The sequence below is a fragment of the Arachis hypogaea genome, chromosome 13 (genome assembly GCF_003086295.3).
Source record: "Arachis hypogaea cultivar Tifrunner chromosome 13, arahy.Tifrunner.gnm2.J5K5, whole genome shotgun sequence".
In the NCBI taxonomy this organism is placed as follows: Eukaryota; Viridiplantae; Streptophyta; class Magnoliopsida; order Fabales; family Fabaceae; genus Arachis; species Arachis hypogaea.
In genome coordinates, this window is record NC_092048.1 from 129,946,997 (window position 1) to 129,973,147 (window position 26,151).

Here is a 26,151-nt window from a genome sequence, read left to right on the forward strand (position 1 = left end):
TTAGTTTTTTTTAATTTAATATATAATTTTAAATATTTAAATTTAATATTTTTAAACTAACAAAATTTAAAGTTTTATAACTTTTTATAATAATTTGTCTATAATTTTTAATTAAAAATTTACAAACAAATTTAAATATCAAAATTTATTACTAAAAACAGGAGAATTCAATTAAGCAGAAAAATCAAATTTAAAATGCACCAAACCCTCAATTACAAAAATTGAACAAAATTAAATTAGAAATCAAAAGAGCAATACTATTGAGCATTAGAAATTAGACAATACTAATATTACTATATTACATAAAAAATAACCATACCAAACTATTTATGATACTAATAATTAACTAATACATCATTCACAATATCAACCATATATTATTATAAATTAAACCAATACAATAGTCAAATTAAATCAAACATCAATTCAAAACCAATAAAAATAAATTGGTGAATTCTACCCAACCCTCTTTAAGATAACATGTAAGTTACCCTTTATTATGTGTCAAATTTTAATTGGTCATCATCTTAATTATACTTAGATTATTTTATAATTTATTATTTGAGATAGGTTATGATATAATTTCTTAAAATATCAAAACCTCATCTCTTAGCGACGTCATTAAATTCATGTTGTAACTTTGCCGTCATTCCCAATATAGCCAGTACTGACCTTATCGCTATCTCCTATCCTCTCATTCGATCCCTCAGTAGATCACTCCTTATCAACATAATTAATGGTTAGTTTGGTTATTAAATTTTTTTATTAAAAAAGTATATCTTCATTTAATTATATGATAAAATATATATTCGTATGTAAAATATAATATAATAAAATAAATATATTCAGAGTACTTAAAAGTATAATTAAAATTAGGAACATATAAATATAATAATAAAATTTGTATTTTAAACAAATAAATATATCTTTTATTATACATAAATTATTTTTAAAAAAATGAATAAATGGTTAAAATTAATAACACAAATTTAAAATGATAAAATCTAACTTTTTTACAAGTATTTTTTATAGTATTTTTATTCTTATAATTTTTAATTTATTAGTACTTTATTATTTAATTAATGATTAAACAAATTATTTTTATGAAAATTTATTTTTTTGTATTATTTTAAAGAAGAGACCAATATAATAGTTTAAAAAATAACGTAAAAATAATATTTTAAATAAAAAATAGTTAATATTAAAATTTTTAAATGTAAAAATAAATTGTATAGATATTTAAGAGATAAATATAAAATACATGTCTAAAATAAATATAAAAATAAAAATAATTCTCTATTTTAGGCATGTATTTTATATTTATCTGTTAAATATTTATACAATTTATTTTTGTTTTTAAAAATTTTAATATTAAATATTTTTTATTTAAAATATTATTTTTACGTTATTTTTTAAACTGTTATATTGGTCTCTTTTTTAAGATAATACAAAAAAATAATTTTTTATAAAAATAATTTATTTAATCATTAATTTAATAATAAAGTACTAATAAATTAAAAATTAAAAGAATAAAATATTATAACAAATACGGTAAGAAAGTTGGATTTTATCATTTAAAATTTTTGTTATTAATTTTAACAATTTATTCAATTTTTTAAATAATTTATGTATGATAAAACATATGTTTACTTGGTTAAAGTATAAATTTTACTATTATATTTATATGTTCATGATTTTAATTATATTTTTAGTACCTTAAATAGATTTACTTTATTATATTATATTTTACATATGTTCTATTATATAATTAAATAAAGATATTTTTTAATAAAAAAATTTAATAACCAAATTAACCATTAATTATGTTAGTAAGGAGTGATTCACAGCAGAAAGAGGAATCGAATGAGAAAATAGGAGATAGCAATGACATTGTCGCTGGCTATACTAGGAAGGACGGGAATTTAACAAGTAGTTAAGTTAAGGAATGATGCACTGAAGAAAGAGAGATCGCGTGAGAGTACAGTAGATGACAATGACGTCAGCGCTTCTTGTCACGACGGTGACAAGCGATGCTTGGAAGGACCGAAGCTATGCGATGAAAAAAGAATTGAGGAGTGGAAAGGTGCTTTAATTAATGGGAGTGAGATTTTTATATTTTAAGAAATTATACCATTACCCATCTCAAATAATAAATTACAAAATAACCCAACTATGGTTAAGATAATGATCAATTAAAATTTGACACATCATGAAGGATAACTTACATGTTAGTTTAGAGAGGGTTAGGTAGCATTCACCAAATAAATTTCGTTGTCAACGTATTAATACTATCAACTTAAAAGCCAATATCAAAATAATACAATGACAAAACTATTTCAACAGCAACTGATAGACGAAGCAAACTAGTAACAAAATGCATTGATGAGTTTGGAAACTCTAAATTAAAAATGTGATGACCAAACATTATTAATATTATTAATTTGATTAATTACAAAAATATTAATATGTTGATTAAATTAATTTTTGCAATACAGGTTTTATTTGGGCCGAAACATAAAAGAAATATTGCAAGCCCAAATCAAAACCAACATTCAGCCTAGGTGTATGTTTCTTATAATATGTGGCTGAAGCAATTTGTGATTAATTAGGCCAGAACTCAAATATTGCCATAAGCCCAATCAGTTTGGATGAATTAAAATTTTATTGGGCCAGATTAAATGTTGTTGCTACTAAACCCAATTTTAATTTTGATGAATGTTCCTCATGCTTGATCCGAAATCAAGTGAAGAAGAAAGCAAAAATTGCTTCCAACGGATCCAAGCATTTTACCATGTGATGGATTCCAAATTTTATTAAATTATCATTTATTGCATGGAAAATATGAGAGAGAAATTTGCAGTTGAGTTGATTGATTGTCATAGTTGATTGATTGTCATAGTGCTGCACGTTACCAATAGCAAAGAAAGGGAAGTAAATTAATTCACTTTAGTTTATTTGTTCAAAAACACTTGATTGCTTCTCTTTCTACATTTTCTATTCTCTCATCTCTCTCCTCTTTTCGGACAATACCCAGGAAACAATGGAAGCAAAACTTAGCTACCGAGTTGAAGGAAGAGCATGCTACAAGACCATCTCAATGATGGCAAGAAAACATAAAAAATATAGTGGCTGAGATTCTTATCACTTGTAGTAAGATTTTGTGATGAGATCTTAGCTTCTCCATACCAAAAATGGAGAAGGAGATTCGGCCAACAGGAAAGAAGATCTTGGAGGAGATGGCTTGTCACTACTTTTGAGTTCACTCATCACAGAAGGTAGCTAGGGTGGCTACGTGAGGAAGGAAGCAAAAGTGGAGCAGAAGAAGTCATCATCATCATGAAGCATCAAGGGCCAGAAATTCATCTTGGAGAGCAAGCCAAGGATGGAGCGCTCGGATTGATGAAGAGTGATGACCAAGGAAGGACTAGAGGTAATTGCATGTTGGGTTTTTGCATGGATTGTCTCTTCTCTCTCTCTGGCCGAACCGGTTTTGTTTCTTGGAGAAGAAGAAGTTGGCTTGGTTTTTGGCTTCAAAAGTGAAGGCTTCCCTCTTCTATAAAAAGAGAGAACAGCCACTGTTTGGAGCAAGGAGAAAGTTTGAGAGTGTAAGGCACAGTGTTCTCAGAGCTACCTGAGCTAACAGTTTTCTCTTCTCCTTCAATGTATTCTGTTTTGTAATTTTTCTGTTTAATTTTGTCATGTCTTGAGTCTCATGGAAAAAGGCAAACAGTGAGGTTTGTATGAAAAAGCCATAGAGCGGAAAAAGGCAGAGAATGCAAAATTAAAAGAAAAAAGCCATAGATGTCCTTAGAGTTCCTTTGTTCATCTATGTTGTATTTCATGATTCTATGGGAATTCCCTTGTAAGTTGGGTTAGCACTTTACAGATTGTAATCAGGAAGATTATAGTGAAATTCCATCATGTTTGTGATGGAGACTGGATGTAGGCTACACTGCATTTAACAGCTGAACCAGGATATATCTGGGTGTAATTTTCTCTCTTCTCTACTCCATTTATGTTTCTACTGCACAGGAGCAAAAACCAAAAATATCTCGTGTCAAGTGATGAGACAAAAAGAAAAGTCTCGTAGCTAAGGACGAGACAAAAGAAAAAGTCTCGTGACTAGTGACGAGATAAAAAGACAAAAAGTTTCCAAAGTTGGTTTCAAAAGTCAGCAAGTATTATCAAGCAAAAGGGGGCTAAGATTCAACCCCCTTCTCTTAGCCACTGATAACCATCATGCATTAAGTACGTTATGCAACACAAGGACTTATCCTTAAAAATTTCATACACCCTAAACCATTTTATACTATGCCACTAACAGTTTAATCGCTTTTGAAGTTTAATTTTAATGATCACTTTTTGGTTCTGCATTGTTATCCTTAATACTTTCAGTTCCTTATTCTTCTAATTCTATTTTCCTTTCTATTTGATACTGTTGTTGTTGGCTGCAATAAGCGTACATGCTATTAAAACGACCATTCAATTATGTATACAAGAGCAAAATAATTCACACGTTCACTTGCTTTTCAATTAGGACACCTCCAAAACCTTCTTCCAAGGCTTTTATCTTTTTTCGATACAAGCAAAATCTTCTCTTCACCACATTGACACAATCTTGATCCTGGAAACAACATAGCCGAAGAGCTTGTCCTGCCATCATGCATAGTTAAAGAAACGAAGGGTAAGTCACACATTCTTATGCAAACCGTAATTGGCAACCTAACAAAGTAAAAACAATGCAAAGAACAAACAAACTCTTTCCTTTTGCATGTAAGAACAACATGTAAGCATTTTGTCAGATAAACTATGGGTAAATGATCAGCACAGGTTTAGAGTAGGAGTCGATATTACCTTGAAGCCATTAAAGAGAAGCAAGGCGGCACGCTCGAAGGTCTATTCACTGCCTACAATCTTCATGAACTCATCTTCAAAGTAATTCATCGACAAACCAAAGAAACAACACAGCAAATCACAAGTATAGTGTGAACTAACCACAACATAAAACTAATATTAAGTCACTAAAACTTAAAATTTTAACAAATAACTTGCATCAAATGTTCAATTAATAGTAACACTACTATTATTTGTATAAATTTTAGAATAATTATTATCTAACTACCGAATGAAAGCATTGAAATAGACAATCTTTTTAATCCAAAATCTTTTAATATTTTATAATGAATGATATCCAAATATGAGAGATAGATTCAATTTGAAAAAAAAATATAAATTACAAAACAGTCGCAGGATGATAAAAATTGTAGAAGGAGTAATGAAAATTTTACTTTCATCACAAAGAGATTTTTTGGTAGTGATGTGAAGAACTTTAGTGAAAATATTTACGGGTCCCTTCACTCTGAGGTGTTTGTGCTTGGCAGAAGCACGGGCAGAGAAACTAAACAAGATAACCGGAAGTGATAGACATAGAATGAAGGGGATGCAAGCGACAACTGAAGCAGTTGCGGCAGAAGAATCAGAGGCAGAGGTGGAACTGAATGGTGGTTCAAAAAAAGAGTTAAAGCAAAAAGGTCTAGAATAATTTTTTATTTAAAAAATAAAAATAAGATGAAATAGGGAGAGAGATGAGGACAACCTACCTGTACGACGGAGGAGAGACAATAACTCTGGTGACAGAGGGAGCGACAGCAGTAGCTCTTCCAATAGTAACGGAGACAGAAGGAGCAACTCCGTTTGAGACAACAAAACACGATACAGGCGATTTGAGTAGACTTTGGAGGAGAATGGAGGTGGGCAGCGTCGGCGGAGGGTGGTCGAAGGGGCTGTTGGAGGTAGTTGCAGGGGAGAGAGAAGAGAAAGGAGAATGGGGGAGACAGAAGAGTATTCTAGAAAGTGAGGGGAGAGGGTTGCACATTTTGAATTTAGATAAGATTTACCGTCAGATTTATCGGCGGATAAATCCAATGGTAATGCACTGCGTATGACCAAAACGTAGTATTTCATTAATTAAGCTTTACCGGTTGATAAATTCAACGGTAACTTCCACGATAATTTCGACACCAATTTTTTTTGTTTTTTCTTCAATTATTACCGACGAATTTACCGTAGAAAAATCAAATCCAACGGTGATCTTTTTATCCGATGAATTTATTGTCAAATCCGCTGGTAAATTCGCCGATATTCAGCATTTTTTTGTAGTGTTTGATGTTATATTCAACCGATTTTTTTGTATTATTAACTAAAAATTCTTGTGCTACCTTTGTTATTGCTAAATTAATTGTGTGATATTGGACTAAGAAGAAAAAGACGATGACGATAATGATGATGGTAATGATGATGACATTGAAGGAAGTTAAAGGGGTAAAAGAAGAAAAGAGAAAAAATCAATCGAGATGATAATGATGATGATGATAATAATGAAAGAGGAGAATAAAAAAGAAGAGTGATAATAATGACGTAAACATGCGTATATAAATTTGATTTGATTGAATTTGGTGAAAAAAATTTGGTTGTTTAAGATTGTTATAAGTAAATTGAATAAATGACCATTTGTACCCATGAGAGTTCAGAACGCTGATATTTGTACCCATCGTAGATGGAAACTGACTTTGTACCCATGTAAGATGGGTTCTGTGTGACAAAAGTAGCCTGGCTTGGATTGGCACTTGCTTCGGGGTTGTAGGATCCGGTGGCTCTCCGAACCTCCCAAAGCCCAATCTACAAGTTCAAAGCCTGCGTATCTACATCAATGTATCACATGTAAAGCAAACGAGTATAGATTAGAAACAAATCATATCATGCCTAATTCCCCTAATTTCACCCCTAATTTCAACCCTAAATTTGTCTATCTTCCTAGCCATCATTGAAGATGCTTGCTGATTTTTTCCCCTGCAGTGAGAGTCAATCCATCATCATGCCTTGCATAAGAATGTTCCGACTTTCTCTTAGCTAAACATCTTGTCAGGCCCTCCCAACCTTATTCCAGTTCATCCACCCAAACAAAGTATTTGCAATCTCTTGTCTGGAAAAAAAAAACGCTCCACATTGTTAACTAAAACTCAGAAATAATTGTCTCACCTCAACAACAACAGCATCTGGCCCTTACTGCCCATAGAGGACATCTGATGAACCATCTATTAGGGTTCGTAATCGTGCCAGGCTCTATCAACACAACATCCCTCCCACAGAAACATTTGCCGTCGAGCTTCTTTTCCTTCATCTTCTTCGAACTTGAAGAACTGCTACGACTTCCATCATTTGCATCAGAGTTAAATCTGCCTAATGACATTATTGGGGTTATGAGATAACTCTGGGTGCATTTGAATTTCACCAATATTTCATTTTGGGGGTATGGTTCGAATTGGGGAAGACAAGTTGCTAGGGTTTTGATTTCAAGCACAAGGTTCTTTCTAATTGCATATGGAAACGTTCAGATCCACGTAGATAGGACTTTGGGAGGTTCGGAGAGCCACGTAGGGTCCTACAACCCCGAAGCAAGTGCCAATCTAAGCCAAGCTATTTTTGTCATACGAAACCCATCTTGCATAAATACAAAGTCAATTTTCATCTACGATTAATACAAATGTCAACATTCTAAACTTTCATGGATACAAATGGTCATTTATTCTAAATGAATTTTCAATATTCATGGTGCACTGCTACGAGCCAAAAGTTAATGCATCATTCGTAATACCAAGACAAGACGTGACGGCGCATGAACCATTAAAGTGAATTTTTTTTAGGTGATTTCTTCCAAACCCATGGCAATTTTGTGGGTAAGTTACCCTTGCACATGTGTCTTCATCTCAGCCGTTGATCAAAAAAATTTTCAACTTTTCATTAATTGATGCATTAAATGTTTTCACACTACATTGTATTTTATATTATTTACATTATACCCCGTAATGTATTTATACTTGATGCAATACGCAAATAGTTGATTTTACAAATCTCTCCCCAAATACCATACAAATCAAAACCTTCCTCAAATACCATTTCAATGTGTACAGCTTCTTCTTCTACCTCTCAAAAGACACTTCAAAAGAACTGCTTCATTCATTCTTCAACCTTTACCCTTCTACGATCTCACTTCTTCTTCTTCTCTACCCTTCCTGTGGGTGATGGGTTTGATTTTTCCGGCGACCCACTCCTAAAACCTTCCCCAGATACTCCTGTAGTATCCACAGCTCCTTCATCTACCTCAGTGCTTCTTCTACCCTCCCTTTAACTTAAGCGTTTGATTTTTCCGACGACCCACTCGCATAACCTTCCCCGGATACCGCTGTAATATCCACAGCCTCTTTTTCTACCTCGTTCCTCTGATTTCAAGGTCAGTCATCGTCAGGGACAGATTTTTCCGAACCCCGTGGAAGACCCTGCCTTCTGCGTCTTCGTCCAGGGTTACGCGGGTGTCATTTTCTGTGATTTACCGTCGAAGAACGTAAGTCATCCCCTTGCTAGGAAGGTTTCGGCGACCCACGTGCAGAACGCTCTCGGAAAACCCTTGTAAGCCCTACTGCTTCTTCATCTAGGTCATTCGTTCGTTTTTTTTGTTTTTTTAGCCAATTTGCGTGATTTGTTCTGTTAATCACTTTCTGTAATCACCGTTCATCGAAGAAGATTGATTCAATTTCGAATGCAATAGATGATGATAGTTTTCCATGGTGGTGTTAAATGTTAATCAGATCGATAGCCAGTGATGCATGCTCCTCAAACACGAGACGAGGCACAGGGGGAGCCGGCGGACAACGGGAACTGAGATCTGGAAATGCAACCTCAAGTTCGCTGCAACCTCAGGATGTAATAGATGGTGTGGCCCCAAAATGCTTCTGTAAAAAATATGCCATCAGTTACATGTCGAAGACAGACACCAACCCAAATAGGTTATTTTTTGGATGCCCATTATTAAAGGTAACCACGCAATTCTTTATGTATGAGAACTAAGATTATGCTAAAATTTGATTAAAATTTGAATTTTCTGGAATGGAGCTTTAGACTCTATATTTTGGTTATTCTCCACCTTGCTCAAGTTGTTGTGGATGTGATTTTGAATTGTTGGGAATTGCATGCCTATTGGTTATGAAAATGATTTGACTTTGTTATTGATTTGATGTTAAATTGGGTTGATTTTGTATATAATTTGATATTGGTGCTGGTTAATTTTGATGAATGACTGAGAATTGGGAAAAAGTTGATTTATTCAAAATTGATCTACCTAGATTAAAAATCATGATTGTGACAAGAATTGACATGGTACGTGATCTGATATTAAAAATGGATGCTAAAATTTGAAAGGATTTTGTAGATGTAGAGTCTAGGGATTAATTACAGTGACGTACATGGATTAGATTGAATTGGAGTATTTTGTAACCCCTTACATTAATTGTGTTCTATTCGTTGTAGGTGACAGAAGCACATTGCAAGTTCTTTCTCTGGGTTGATGACCACATTGTTAGGATCAGAGCGGGGGAGGCTACAAGGGGATCGGGTGACGGGAAGCAGAGTGATGTTGGAAAACATTTGGGAATGGATAACTTGATAGACCATGTAGAGGAAAGAATAGCAAAACTAGAGAAGCTGCTGAACAAGAAAAGTAGAGAAGCAGAGTTGAGGAAAAAGGCTAGAGAAGCAGCTGCAAGAGACATGGAGGCTTCATCAACAACGTCTATTGATTAGCTGCAAACCAGAACCCGAAGCACCTCGATTAGGTTCAGAAACTTAAGAATAATTTCCTTCTTTGCTGAAAATTGCTACTAGAATGTAGAGACACAAATGTTTGAAGCTTTAAAAGCAAAAATTGTCGAAGACGTTCATTTGAGTTGGGCAACATGGTTGGAATTTGTTTATGTTTCTAGTTACGTGTTTTTGTTTTACCCATAGATACGTATATGTTTTATGGTATCTATTTTTGTGACTTAGTTACCAAAGTTCCCTACTAATTTCAATAGCGTATGAAGGCTAATATGTTGTAGTAAGTCAGACTGAATACCAGAAAATAGCAACCTTTTTTATTAGTGAAACGAATGCTTGAGATTGCAGTCATGTTATAACTCAATCTTCGGCAATTCTGTAAGAGTAGGAAGGAGAAGGGCATGACAATATACGCCGATGATTTGGTGACTTCCATGACAAATCATGCGGCCACCACAATAGATAATTGACAAGATATGTTTTTCTTCTTATATACTAGTGTGCAGCATAAATTTTAAGTTGTGATAGAATGAAGGAGCTGAAAGTAAACTAGAATGCTATGTTAGGCTTTGGAAATTTGTTGAATTGCAGCTTGTTGGTCAAGTTTAATTGCTTTCCTTTCAGAAAATTTCCTGCATAGGTTTTGAAATTCCTAATCCCTTGAACCTAAATAGATCTTAACACTTGTAGTTTATTTGATCATGATGAATGGCCACTGCTTTGTTCTAATACACATAAATTGTTCAGCAAGCTATGATGCTTGAAATAAGCTAGCCTGTCTGTTAACATAATGGGTTTTAAAGGCTTCATCTCATTAGGTATTGAAGTTGTAGATCATCATCTTTATACCCTTGCACATGATGTATAATACTCCAATTGAAAGATCTGACTTTTTAAATTACCATAACTTCCCATTATTGCTGAATCATTTGTTTGCTCAAATTATTTGACTTTATTCACCCCTTCATGCACTTGATTGAATTCCTATTACTCTATAATCTAAAGTAAATGAACGAGTGCTAATGGGTTGATCATTTCAGCGACGTGGCCGTGGAGGTAGAGTGCAAGCTGGAGTTTGTTCATGGAGTGCTAATGGCTTATTGTAGGTCTTACCAGGTTACCATGTACTGGGTTGCTCTTTTTTTCTTCTTATAAAGTAATATTCAACGAGTATATAGCTTATTGCAGGTTTTACCGTGCATTGGGCTAGGTTCTGTCATCGTCCAACAAAGCAGTGGTGTATACAACTGTTCTCCTAAAACCCAGGGCCATCATGTGAGTTTCTCTTGTAACATTGCCCGTTTATATGTCCGTTTATATGTCGTCTTTTTTGGTCGAATCGTGTTACATAGGAAAACTTTGGTCGAATTATAGGTCGAATTGTCTCGATTCACGATTATCCCGGATCAGTTCTGGTTAGGTATTAAGGTGTAACATAGTATATGATCAAAGGTCATAGAAATTTTTTTTCCCCAGGGTTGGTTACTTTAGTTAACTGAATATTTAGTCTTTCTGTCATACTTGGGATTGGGCTCGGTCAACTAACCTGGAAAGATGTTTATTTTTTGGTAGTTCAAGTATATCTAAAAGTAAAGTGGGCTATCTATCAACTTGGGCCAACTACAAAAACAATTAGTGGATAATTCAAGTCAGGATTAATGCAGCAACTGGCTTGAAACCTGTTAAGCCCAACTCTCTCCGGAATTTTAAAAGGAAACCAAGTTTTTCCAGGTAACTATTGATTCCATTCATGTGTGTGTTAACCGTTAATTTGATCAATGTTATTTGGAATAGCATTTCTTGATTGAATATTCGCGTAAAATGTTAGTAGGTTAACTGTTATTTCTCACATAATCCCTATACTAGGATGGTTAGAAACAGAATAACACCATTATAAATCTCCTGTACATGAGGAAGACTACACGACACATCGAATTAGATAGATTGAGGTTGTTATGCAACCATTTCTCTTAATTTTGGCTCTTTCAAAAAAATGTAAAACATACAAATGTAAAGACAGACTGATAGAAAAAACACTAGGAATTAACCATTGTCATAACAGTTCTATGGATTCCATTAACAAAAAAAAACATAATTAACATCAACCGGAATACTAAGCAAAGAGTTTCAACTAAGTTCCACAATACATGTAGTCGGAGTATATCTAAATGTCAATTATTTCTAGACAGGAAACATCCGTGCAAAATACTTGAGTGTAGACCTTACTGTGATCGGGTGTGGCATTTTTGGGTATCGCCATGCTCTCCTCACCAATAGATTTCTAGTGCCATGTTCGATGTCATATTCTGTCAACACAAGCTCTCTGTACCTGTAATTGACGAGTAACTCTCTTTCCTTTGAATTGTTCACCAACAAAAGTAGGTTATCATCCACGAATAGTATTGGATTTTCTCTGATGCTTCGACTCGCAAACCTGCAGTACTGCTCTAATATTCTGTTTCCATCCGCGTCTTCATTCAAGTGCCAAATTGCTGCGACATACCCAAATTCGTTGTGTGTATGAGCGAGGAGTGCAACTTTTTCCTTGTGGGTTAGTAAATTGTGAACGGTATATATTGCACCTACAGGGATAGACACCTCTCTAAATGATTCATCTTCAACACTGTAACATAAAACAGACTTGAGTGTAGCATAGCTATCTCCTGTACCAGTTATCCAATACGCGTGACCATTATTAAAAACAGAGTTAGGGTCAATTTTTTCTACACCAGGGAGACAATCAACACAGTGAAACCATGTAGAACGCCTTGAACAATATCTAGAGAAAAAAACGTAGGCATCAGCTATGTCCCTTTTGCACATATGTATGACTGTGTATGCATCTGAGTTTGGAACATGACCGAAACCATATACTGGGAAAAATGATCTACCGTGGTCCCTGTGGGGGTCAGAAATTTCTCTAGAGCATTGTGTTGTCGGATTCCATACCAAAAGTCTTGTGTCGTCTTGTTCACGGGAGAACTTGAAACATATGTTCCCGTTTGACACTCCCACAATGCGGAACCACCCATGGATGCCAACTCCGAAAGGATGCTGAGCATTCACTTCTTCTCCAGAAGCAGCATTCACTATATATAGTGAATCTGAACCCATTAACAGTAGTGAGTATCCAACATGAAACAAAACATGTTGATCTAACACTTTCTGCCTTCGCATGTGGTGTATGCATGTCTCTGGTTGGCGTAGCTGTCGGTGCCAGAATTTATTCAAGCACATACATCTCCCTACAGCTTTGGCACTACTACGTAGGAAGATTTCTTGTAGCAGTTCATTTGGAATAATCGGCAAGGGAAGTTGGAATTTAGCCATTTTACTAGACGCGTGTTTCGTAATCTTAGTTTTCGGTTGTGTTTACTTTGTAGTTTTTGAATTGTTGAAGTCTGTTGCTCTCTTTTAAGTAATGAACCTAAATTAGTCTAACTTATTAATTGTGTGAGATACAGCATCCAACGAGAATTGATGAGGCAGAATATTGTATTTACCGGTGTTATCCTAACCTGTTTGAACTAGGTGTTTAGTACCATTAAATTTGACTCGTCTTCCCAAGTTTTTGCCTACCCTAGTAAATAAATTCAGTTGGAATTCCAACATACTCCAATATTATCTTTGATTTTTCGTTTTTCTAGTTTGAAATTAGAAGCAGCCACAAATATTCCCTATTAAGTTTTAATTTGCTGATATACTCACTATTCTGGATACTTGATTTCCAATTTTGTTTGCCTTATCACAACATTATAACCCCTCATCCTAAAGAAAACCATGTTACTCCCAAATTAATCATTTCCACAGATTCAACATTAAGTAATTCCAATACCTAATTAGGATGTTACCAGCAACCATTACGACACCATCATCCATGCAGCCACAGGTAAACAACATTCAAGTTTTCCACACGATAAAAAAGTCGTTGTCACCAAATTTTCTTACAAATAATGACCGGAATAAAAAAACCCATAGATGTTGTGAGACTTGTATGAGACTTGATCAAAAATAAACCCATAGATGTATATAAATTATCAAAATAACGAAGTCCAACACCATAATCAGAAAATCAAAGCTATTACACAGAATACTAATGGAAGATTTCCACAAAAGTCAACATGTACATACAGACATGGCTACCGAAACACTACTACAAAACATTATTTCACCAATAAACCTTAAACAAATTAATAATTCTTCTTTTGTCCTACGATGATGGTACTATCTGGTCCACAGACGAGTCGGAAGAGTCAGATGGCGAATTTCTACCATACCTCCTACTAGGTCCTGCATTTGCCCTATTATTAGGTACTGCCGCTGCACCTCTCCCCTGTTGATGGCGGTTGAACCTGCAGTAATTTTGGAAAATTTATTATACAACAATGAATATAATAAAGTATGTAGACTTACTTTCCTAAGTAAACAAGTTATTGTTACCTTGACTCGAGAGAACACGGTGGTGAACCTTCTTGCCTCCGATGCTGCCGGCGTAATAACCTTTCGGTCTCAAATGCAGCCACCTGTTCATCCTTGTTGAAGTGTACGTTGCATCTGTCCGCCAGCCAGTGTTTGATTTGGTCCGACAATACGTTGGAGGCATATATCTCATCAACGGCTCTGGGCATTTCTACCGAACGAGTATGGTCCCATGCAAGCATGTGGAAGATACCCCAACCTACGTAACTGAGTTCCAGCATAAGCCGTGGAGTTGGTCGATGGAGAGATCTTATCCTCCCCATGTCGGCTGCGTTGATCCAGTAGTTATCACCGTCTCTATTTGGGTGGATATGGAGACAGTTGTCTTGTCTGTCTATTAAGTACAGATTAGTGGTTGTGAAGAACGAAAAGTGCCATACGATGTGCTGTGGAATCCTTACATCTTCCTATAGTCAGAGAAACAAAATTAGATGTTAAACAGATTTTGAAAAAAATTAGATAAAAAAACGTAAAGAGAAGTGGTGTCTGCGGCACCGGAAGTAAGCTTACATTTGTTGGGAATAGGTTTAGGACGAAAGTCTGGTCAGGGCATCTTCTCACGTTCCTTAAGGCACTGACGTAACTAGCCGGTAGCCACCACGAACCAAATGTTGAAAAGTCAGTATTGTTAAGAATAAGAAACCATGGAAGGACATAACCGAAACTTGAGAAGTAATCAATGTTAAAAAGAACAAACCATGCAAGGACAGATGGTCATGTGTGTGGAAAAAATAGTTAACAAAAAGAAAAAATTAGTTATCTGCTTACCGGAATTCTGGCTCCATCTTTGTTTGCTAATTTTAGTGACTAGTCTCTGAAGTTGATAGGCGCGGTGAGTGAATTAGGAGAGGGTTAACAATGGTGTTGTCAAATGATTTTCTCTAGGAAGTCAAGTTTTACTTTTAAAGAGGGTAAAACCAGACGTCACACCGGTTGGAAATGAAGTTGAAGGGATATATTGAAGCCATCCATTAGGATTCAAACCTTATCACTAATCAAACCTTTTCGTAAATCTAAACTAAATAATAAATACACATAATAAACTCTATTTGAATTGTATTACTCCTGTTTTGGTAAAGGTAAATGTAGTTTAATAACCATTCATTGGTATACGTATCACTAGATGAATAAACATAACGAAGGTTGTACATAATAAAATTAAAAAAATATAATAAGTTTAATATCGTGTTCATATTTAGGTAAATTATTGAAATCCTGTTTACTAAATTGTTTGACAAAATATAGGAAATCATTCAAACCTTTCTTTATTAACATATCACAATGTGCTGTTCCATTCATAAATTAACATAAAGTACTTCAAATAACATAATCATATTTTTTACGTCCCAGTAGCTTTTTCCCAATCAGTAAGCGTAACACAAAACGTCAATCAAAAATTAACAGAACGTACTTAAAATAACATAACCAGAATAACTTATTGCAAGCATTATAGTATTTAAAGTCTATGCAACGGACACAATTATTTTAATGCCTTAGGTATAAATAACTCAGAGCATACTTCCTAACCCCTTAACCAATCGCTCTTCCTTTTTAGCTATTTCGTTGTAGTATTTCTTTGCTGCCTCAAGGACTTCCTGGGATTTCAAATTGAACGGATTCATGACCAGATCAATAGCCAGCCGTAATCTAGTGCTATCATTTACCTAGGAGAGAAAACAAAAGAATTCAGACGCATAGGTTAGATTAAAATTTTGATATAATATATGAAACCATGAAACCAATTTTATTTTATAACTACCTTAATATTGTAGTTACTCCTCCATTGGCACTCTCTCATCCAGGTTGTCACCCAAACTCCACAATCATTCCTTGTATATGTAAAAAAAGTTTATTGTAGTCTATAACCAACTTAATTTCTAAGGAAAAAAAATCATAGCAGACGAAATGGAAGTGTAAAAAAATATTATCTTCCGTAACCAAGGTTGGCCGGAAAAGCAATGTATAGCACTATTACAACGTCAATAAATATGTTAGCGGTCTATTTTACTTGTGCAGAAGGAAAATGTATTCATCACACGTTAGCAAATTCTTTGATACATCTCAGTAATTCAGAACTCAACAATCAATAATAACTTGTAAGGTTTCTTACGAGTCATCGTTCTGCTCGCCAATTTCTGCAGGGTGTATTATAGGATACTCTGAAATGATTGGTCTGTGTGTTGTTTGGTTAGCATAGAATGTGGAGTCATCAAGCATCTCCTCAATAAACAGTGCCTGTAATCAAAGTAAAATTTAACTCAGGTGTCAACTCTGGTGTCTGTTCAAGCAATTTAGACTCTATTTCCGCCTATTAGAAATTTTGCAACACTACCATTAGCTTCGCACAACGACGGCGCCTGGTTCTGCTTGAGACGCATGGTTTAGAATCCAATAATATTAGGTGTCTTTTTTCTATATCAATTACAAGCAGGTACCAGTGCATGTTATCCTCGTTCATTGGAACAAAAATCTATCAAAAATATACACAAATAAGTTATACTGGAATAAGCGTTTTTAATTTACATTATCATCTATTACGAGAATTAAATTAGAAAGTTACCTTGCATAACGACTCAAACTCTCCCATGTATTCCTCAGCGTAATAGCGTTTCAAAGTCTTTGGGGAGTGAGTCCAATTAAGGGCAAATTGCTGAAATTAGATTTTTCATAAACATGTGTAAGATCAATGGAAACCAGGAGATGGAGATCCTCTTAATGGTTTTCACTCACCGAAAATGTAGTGGGTAAAAACCACAAGCAGGGAAAACCGGTGTCCTTGCGTGCATCACACATGAGCATGCTTGATGTGAGGTTTATGATCTGCTTCAGCGTTCGTTGATTGACGGCCAATAAGAAAAAATATAAACATATATTCCCTTGTTAAAATTATTTTATATGTTGGGAGTTTCGTTTATGAAATTAACGAAGGCTAATGACTGAAAAATCCATACCTCGTCCACCAATGGTTTGTTTGGCAGTAGAGTATACATGACTCTCCTATTAGCGTGCCACAAGTTTGTCTGTGAAATTATCTCCGAATTCAGTTCTTCATCCTCCAGATCTGAACCAAAGACGTAGGTTACGACTGAAACTTCGTCCTTGCACAGTGCCATCTCAGCTGGGGGACGGAACAGAACAGGCTTCCACTGATACAACGAAAACTAAGCCGTTAGTTATTAATAGTAAACCAGCACACCAAATCTCTAACACATACTTAACATGATATAACCCACCGCAGGTATCTTTGCGGTTTCCTTCGCTAGTGGCAATTTTCTGTCAGCCGGGTTGAAGTAGCTAACATATACAGCCTTGTCTAAGCTACTCGTTATAACTGGTTCTGTAGCTGTCTTCTTTCCAGTACCATCATCGCTGAACAAACTACGACGAATAACATAATCATCTGGCAGTGTCTGTTCACACTTCGGAGACATTGAACAACACTTTGTAGCCATATGCGATATTGAATCCGCGGCTTGATGAATGCTTGACATGTTGGATCTAATATTCTTGGAGGAATCCATATTCCTCTCAAGAGTACCGGATGGCATGCTGAATCCGCTCATGATCACAGGCATTACTGTGGGGTTGAAGTTATCCGGCGGCCCATTCCGAAGATTGATCGTTTGTGGCATAGTTCCAAACACAGGATAACACGTCTTGGTCTGGGAAGCAATCAGGTTTGAAAGTGTATTCATCATCGTCGACATTTGCGTTACCACTTCTTTTAGGGAAGGTTCTACGACTGTAGTTTTACCGAAGTCGTCGCCTATCTCTTTGCTGGCTCCACCGTTAAAATTTACATGCAGTCGCTGGTCATGCATGGTGCTTCCTCGGAGACTATGAGAAACAAAACTTAAAAATATGAATACTTTATACTCGGAATCGTTATAAAAGGACTTCAGTAGTTTCTCGAAATGTAATTTAATTCTAACCTTGATGACAGTTCTATCACTTCCTTGTCGACAACTTTTCTTGAGATCTTTCTACTTTGTTCCTTTTTGGCTTCGTCGTCTCCCTTTTCTATTTTTTGTGTTGAGCGTTGCTTTCCTCTGGCAGCCATTGGGTGTTTTAGCTGTTTAATTTTTTTATTAAAAAAAACATGAAAAATACTGCAACATGTTCAGTTAATGAGTTGCACTCCACTAGCAAGCACAATTTCTTAAAAGAATAACAAACACGGTAGCTTGTCCCTACTATTCAAAGGAGTTTTGACAATTGAGTGATATTTGGCTATAGACCTCTAATATATGAGGCAGTTTACGTTTCCAGAGTTTATATTCCTAAATTTTTGAGTAAAATTATAATTTACATAAAAATCTTTTTTCTGATTGGTAAAAGATAAGGCTCCAACCATTTTTTTTTAAATTATTTCCGTTTAGTCGAGGTATCAATCCTTTAAATCTATTTGAAGTTATTCAGCAAAATACATTTGTTTAATTTCTTTTTCTGTAGTCAAAGCTATTAAACATTTTCTTGTAACCGTATATTCCTTTTACCAATCGGTTACTGGAAGATTTGTTTTAATTTTCGTAATGAATGCTTGTCTCCATTAAGTTGCTCATAAAGTAATATGCTCAATATCAGAATTGTGTTTGTTGTTATCTCTTGTTGTTTCACACACTCGGTCAAAGATTTAGTCCGCAACAAAGTTTAATGCGACGGCTAAACACTCGAAAAGGTTAGCATTAAAATAATACACGTATTTGTTGTTAGCTCGAGAAAAGGGGAATTTTTATTCCATTTCCTATGAGTTATATTCCTTTTCATTAACTACGTGTATACCATTACCTGTCTCCCACACAGATCTTTGATTTTTCGTTTGTCATGCTCACTCATCATCTAACTTATGGTGCACCCTAATTTATTGCCTAATGACTTTTTTGCTTTCCACCTTTAGGCCTGTTGCCTATCATTTATAGGAGACTGAACTTCCTATCCCTCATCGCAAAGCACTTCCTTCCCCGAAAGATAATAACGAAACTTAAAGCTAACTATTAGTAATGTGTTTGGAACTTTTTTAGTATAATCTTTAGTATCATAACATTGGATTTACTCACTCTAAAACTGGAACCATTATGGGTGTGTTTGATTTTGCATTGGAAGGAAGAGAAGCACGTTTGAGTGCATTGAACGCTTTCTCTTTTTGTTTGGGTGCTTTTTTTTTCTTTAAACGCCAACGTGATTTTAGGTTTTTAACGTGCGTTTATAAGAAGCTGGAAATTGTAGCTTCTGCGTTTAGATAATCACGTTAGGACTGGATTTATTTTGTTTTATCAATTCTACCCTTTACTTTCTTGCTTTAGTATTCAAATATTTTAAATATATAATTATATTTCTTTATTAAATGTTTACTTTTGATTTTGTAAAAAAAAAAAAATTTTGTTTGGCTTTGTTAAAATTTGTAAATGTAATTCTTGTATATTAATTTATTATAATTTTGTTATAATATAAATTACTGATCCCATTAAAAAGAATAAAATATTAAAAACTAATTATAACTAAGAATAAAGTCATGAATAATTAAAAATTTATAGTTTAAAATAGTATTAAATAAAAGAGTATTTAGAGTATTAAAAAAATTATAAGTAATATAATTTAATAAAGTATATTTTGATATATTTTTCATATATTATTTTTGCTTTTGATATAAAAATATATTTTGTCAATTTTTATATATTATTTTAATTTTAGTAAATGAATATTAATTTTATTATAAATTTAATTAATAATACTTATTTCAATATCTAAATTAAAATAATAGAATAATATAAAAAATTTATTTAATTTGATGTCCATTTTAGTAATTTTTTATCTAAAAGTAATTTTGGGTAGTGTAATCCATACAATATTTACTTTACTATAAACCATTTTGATATAAAGATTACCAAACATAAATCACTTTAACACAAACTTACTTTTCATCAAAATCAAGTTTGCAAAATCAATTTTATGCAAAACAAAGCTAGAGTACATCAAAGCATAGGAAAAATAACATACAGATAAAAAATAATAAAAATTTGATAAAACCAACAACATGTATCATATGAACAAAAAAATACATTAAAAATTAAATAAAATTTATTAGAATAAAAAATTAAAAAATTTCATACGCAACATAAATACACTGTAATAAAAGATAGAAAAAAAAGGAATTAATGTGAACAAAAAATAAGCAAAAAAATCATAAAAACTAATATTGGACCGTGCGCATTGGACCGGAAACCGGCAAACAACCAACCCGTGAACCCTAAACCGTACACATCGAACGCGAAACCGTTAACCCTAAACCGCACATATCGAACGGGAAACCGCCAAACAATAAATCATCGGCACGAAGACCATTCAGTCTGAGATCTAGTCACTAGACCGAACGCATTGAACCGTGCGCACTGTACCGGAAATCGGCAAACATTAAACATTATACACGAAGCCGTTCACTAAAAGACCAAGCGATCAAACCTCGAACCACTAAACCGTCCACGATGAACCGGAAACCGCCAAACGATAAACCATAGACACAGATCCATTCATGATAAGACCTACTGACTAACTCGTACACATTGAACCGTACACGTTGAACCGAAAACCACCAAACGATAAACCAGAGGCACAGAACCATTCACCATAGGACCTAACGACCAAACTGCAAACCCTAAACCGTCCACGATGAACCAGAAACCGCCAAACAATAAACCGTTGGGTTTAACCATTCAGTCTAAGGCCTAGTTCCTAAAACCGTACACATTGGACCGTGCGCATTGAACCAGAAACCGGCAAACAATAAACAATATACACGAAGCCGTTCACTAAAAGACCTAGCGAACAAACCGTGAACCCTAAACCGTTAACATTGAACCAGAAACCGCCAACCGAAAAAATAGAAAAAAAGGAATTGATGTGAACAAAAAAAATAAAGAAATCATAAAAATTAATATTGGACGGTGCGCATTGAACCGGAAACCGGCAAACAACAAACAATATACACGAAGCCGTTCATTAAAAGACCTAGCGAACAAACCGCGAACCCTAAACCGTCCACGATGAACCGGAAACCGCCAAACGATAAACCATAGACACAGAACCATTCATGATAAGACCTACTGACTAACTCGTACACGTTAAACCGGACACGTTGAACCGAAAACCGCCAAATGATAAACCAGAGGCACAGAACCATTCACCGTAAAACCTAACGACCAAACCGTGAACCCCAAACCGTACACGTTGAACCAGAAACCGCCAAACAATAAACCATCGGCACGAAGACCATTTAGTCTGAGATCTAGTCACTAGACCGAACGCATTGAACCGTGCGCACTATACCGGAAACCGGCAAACATTAAACAATATACACGAAGCCGTTCACTAAAAGACCAAGCGATCAAACCTCGAACCACTAAACCGTCCATGATGAACCGGAAACCGCCAAATGATAAACCATAGACACAGATCCATTCATGATAAGACCTACTGACTAACTCGTACACATTGAACTGTACACGTTGAACCGGAAACCACCAAACGATAAACCAGAGGCACAGAACCATTCACCATAGGACCTAACGACCAAACTGCAAACCCTAAACCGTCCACGATGAACCAGAAACCGCCAAACAATAAACCGTTGGGTTTAACCATTCAGTCTAAGGCCTAGTCCCTAAAACCGTACACATTGGACCGTGCACATTGAACCGGAAGCCGGCAAACAATAAACCATAGACACAGAACCATTCATGATAAGACCTACAGACTAACTCGTACACATTGAACCGTACACATCGACTGGGACACCGCCAAACAATAAACCATTGGCACGAAGACCATTCAGTCTGAGATCTAGTCACTAGACCGGACATATTGAACCGTGCGCATTGAACCAAAAATGTGAAGAAAACAGCAAACAACATACACGAAGCCGTTCACTAAAAGACCTAGCGAACAAACCGCTCACCCTAAACCGTCCACGATGAACCGGAAACCGCCAAACGATAAACCATAGACACAGAACCATTCATGATAAGACCTACTGACTAACTCGTACACATTGAACCGTACACGTTGAACCAGAAACCGCCAAACGATAAACCAGAGGCACAGAACCATTCACCGTAAGAAGTAACGACCAGACCGCGAACCCTCAACCGTAGACGTTGAACCAGAAACCGCCAAACAATAAACCATCGGCACGAAGACCATTTAGTCTGAGATCTAGTCACTACACCGGACACATTGAACCGTGCGCATTGAACCGGAAATGCGAAGAAAACAACAAACAATATACACGAAGCCATTCACTTAAAGACCTAGCGAACAAACCGCGCACCCTAAACCGTCCACGATGAACCGGAAATCGCCAAACGATAAACCATAGACACAGAACCATTCATGATAAGACCTACTGACTAACTCGTACATATTGAACCGTACACGTTGAACCGAAAACCGCCAAACGATAAACCAGAGGCACAGAACCATTCACCGTAAGAACTAACGACCAGACCGCGAACCCTCAACCGTAGACATTGAACCAGAAACCGCCAAACAATAAACCATCGGCACGAAGACCATTCAGTCTGAGATCTAGTCACTACACTGGACACATTGAACCGTGCGCATTGAACCGGATACCGGCAAACAACAAACAATATGCACAAAGCCGTTCACTAAAAGACCTAGCGAACAAACCGCGAACCCTAAACCGTCCACGATGAACCGGAAACCGCCAAACGATAAACCATAGACACAGAACCATTCATGATAAGACCTGCTGACTAACTCGTACACATTGAACCGTACACGTTGAACCGGAAACCGCCAAACGATAAACCAGAGGCACAGAACCATTCACCGTAAGACCTAACGACCAAACCGCGAACCCCAAACCGTACACGTTGAACCAGACAATAAACCATCGGCACGAAGACCATTCAGTCTAAGATCTAGTCACTAGACCGGACATATTGAACCGTACGCATTGAACCGGAAACCGGCAAACAACAAACAATATACACGATAATCATTTATTTCAATTACTACCAACATAAATATTTAACTTTTTTGTTAATGATTCTCATTTCTCTCTAAATTTTATGTTTTATTAGTTTTAATTAAAAATATTGTTTCCCACTTTTAATATATTATTTTTATTTTGGTCTATAAATATTAACTTTATTAGAGAATTAATTAGTAACATCTATTCAGTCATGTAACTTAAAACGATAATGTAGAATAAAAAAATTATTTCTGCCTATGCTAAATAAGCTGTTATGATTCATAGAATATGGCGATGTTTACGCAATTAAATTTCAATTTCGCCTTACTAGATAAAGTTATCACATGTTCTTTTTCAAGAAGAAACTATAAACCGCACCTAGTGGTATCAATAAAATCATATACATGTATACAATGTAATTAAGGCCATTAAATAATATTCCAATTAGGTAGGTGATGGTTAGTCTAGGACTACGAGCAATAAGATGGTGCAATAAAGTGGAGACCATGCTGCATGACTACAAGAAGGAGGAAATGAGTAGGTGGTCTAAGCATAAAAAACTACAACTACAAACTATATGCTTACAAATTCTAACCCATACAACATGGATACTAGAAGGAAGCCCTCAACCATGGCAATCGAATGTTTGGAAATGTTTCATAGAATAGATCGAACAGCATTCAGGATCCTGACGCAAGTCCTTCACCGCGAAGTTAAACAGTCCCTGATGGTCATGGCATTTCTACTGTCACTGGAGACAATGGGACTGAATGGTATTGTGCAAACAGCCATAAAAAAGGAAGGCTGGTTTATGAACAGTCTTGCCGATGAATGTGTCATCTGTTTGCAATGCCTACTATCTCAGGAGTTCTCTGGGGTTGTGGAGAACTCCAGAAAACTCGAAACCCTCGGACACGTGCTGAAAACTGAGCTCACGTTATACCAGGTTCATAGGATGAGATCCGTCCTGCTAACTCTAATTCCCGATACCCTATCTACCATTTGCGCTAGAATTCTAGGCGACATAACGATGGATGCGGTGTGGTTGGAGTACCAGAGGACTCCTAAAGAACTACTGGGTTTCAACACAAAGGACCAGTGCATATCGGTTGCACCAGAGGCATTGAGTAGACATATCAATGGCCGAGGATTGCATATGTAACAAGGAGGAAGGCAAACTGAGCAAGATAAGGGAAAGCTGAAGTACGTCTGCAAGGAGATGGATGACGTGGAACGTCCAAAGACACTGACCGTATGCTTCGGTCAAGAGTCGATGCCCACTGCAGATGGCATTGCTGAGTTTTTCTGCAACATGTTTGGTCATGTGGTTCAAAGGGTGACAGTCATGCCTCGGAGGGACAAAGACTCGGGTGATTTTGCTTTCGTTCTTTTCAACGACGCATCAATCCCGCGCATTATCATGGGGGACAAAAATGTCGTTCATCATACCATACAAGGCATGAAATGTTGGATCAGATGGTGGACAGGAACACATTATCGCTGTGTGAATTAGTCATACTATATACGATAAAGGTTAGTGTCTTTTTTTTCAAAATAATCTACTTACAAGTTACAACAGAATCCTTACTTGTTAAGGGAGATGAAATATACGTTATAGGCTCATTTTTTAATATCCAAGTTAGATTATCTTTCCATGGTACTTGAACTTGTTGGGACTAACGTCGGAGACAAACCAGGAATGTGTTTTGGAAATATGTTACTTGAGTTTCACCTTTTTTACTTGGACATTTTAAAACTGGTGTACGTGGCTGACAGTTTGTGTATTAGTTTTAATTTTGTTAATGGGCCCTAAAGCTGTTGTTAGGAGAAAAAATCTTTCTAAAACTTCAAGGATTATACACTCTGACCAAAAATTCCAAATGACATTTAAGTGGGCCAGTGACAATGTATTTTTTTGTGGAAATCTAGTACCTTTCTTTTCTTTTTTTCTAAACTTTTGTAAAACCAAAAACCGGGAGAGTGCTCAAACTAAAAAATAACAAAGTTAAGAAATCAAATAAATCCATTGTTTTCCCATATACTAGTGTTATCATCTATGATACGTGCGAACAGTATCATTTGCATTCAGTAGCATTGTATTTGCATGCAGTAGCAGTCACTAACCGAAATCGATACACTGCTGATAACCAAACGTAGTCGCAACAAAAAAGAAAGCAACATATGCACCATAAATACAAAACATAGTATATCGCAATTGATCACCAAATGTCAAAGACATTACATCACATACAAAATAACACATTAAGGATAACATTTTGATTAATTACACTACACAGGAAATTTTATAGGTCTGCATAAATCTATTAATTTGACCCCTGGTTGACGGACGATTCAGGACAGGTCTGGGGTCGCTGTCGCTTACTAGGACCTGCCTCAGCCCCCCTACCATGTTGCCTCTTGTTTACACTGTAGTTAAGTTAAAAAAATTTAGGCACAAAACATGAAAACGTGAGAAATTAGACCAGAAAATAATGGTCCATTGTTACTCACCCTGACTGCTGAGTATCTAAATGTTGCTGTTGTTGGATCCGGCGGTGATTCATAAGGAACATCTCTGTCTGGTAGACTCTAAGTTGGGCTTCTTTGTTGAAGTAAGCCCCGCACACCGAAGCTAAGCGTTGAACGATATAGTCAGGCAAAACCTTCGCCGCATACATGTCATCAACAACACACGGAGGTTCATCTTTCCGGTTAATGTCCCGGACGAGCATGTAGAATACTCCCCAGCCAACGTACCTAAGCTCCACACTCAGCAAAGAACTTCTTCTGTACATGCGCCGTATCCTCCCTATATCAGCTCCTTTTATCCAGAACCTGTTACCTTCTTGCTTGGGTGTGATGTGGAGGCAATTGTCTTGAGTGTCAACCAAATAAAGATCAGTGGTACTGTACCACTTGAAGAGATGCACAATATTAGGTGGGAATTCAACATCATCCTGTGCCGGAACAAGACAAAACCATGGCAACTTAGTTTTCCAAACGTTTTTTAACAGAATAATAACAACGAA

General features: G+C 35.8%; 1 protein-coding gene across 1 annotated transcript; it reads right to left on the minus strand.

Annotated features, from left to right (window-relative positions):
- Window positions 1-11,832: 11,832 nt before the first annotated feature.
- LOC112735420 (F-box/kelch-repeat protein At3g06240-like) lies at window positions 11,833-12,981 on the minus strand. The gene has a single exon (XM_025784958.1). It carries the CDS (start codon window positions 12,979-12,981, stop codon window positions 11,833-11,835), a length of 1,149 nt encoding a protein of 382 aa, XP_025640743.1.
- Window positions 12,982-26,151: the final 13,170 nt, after the last annotated feature.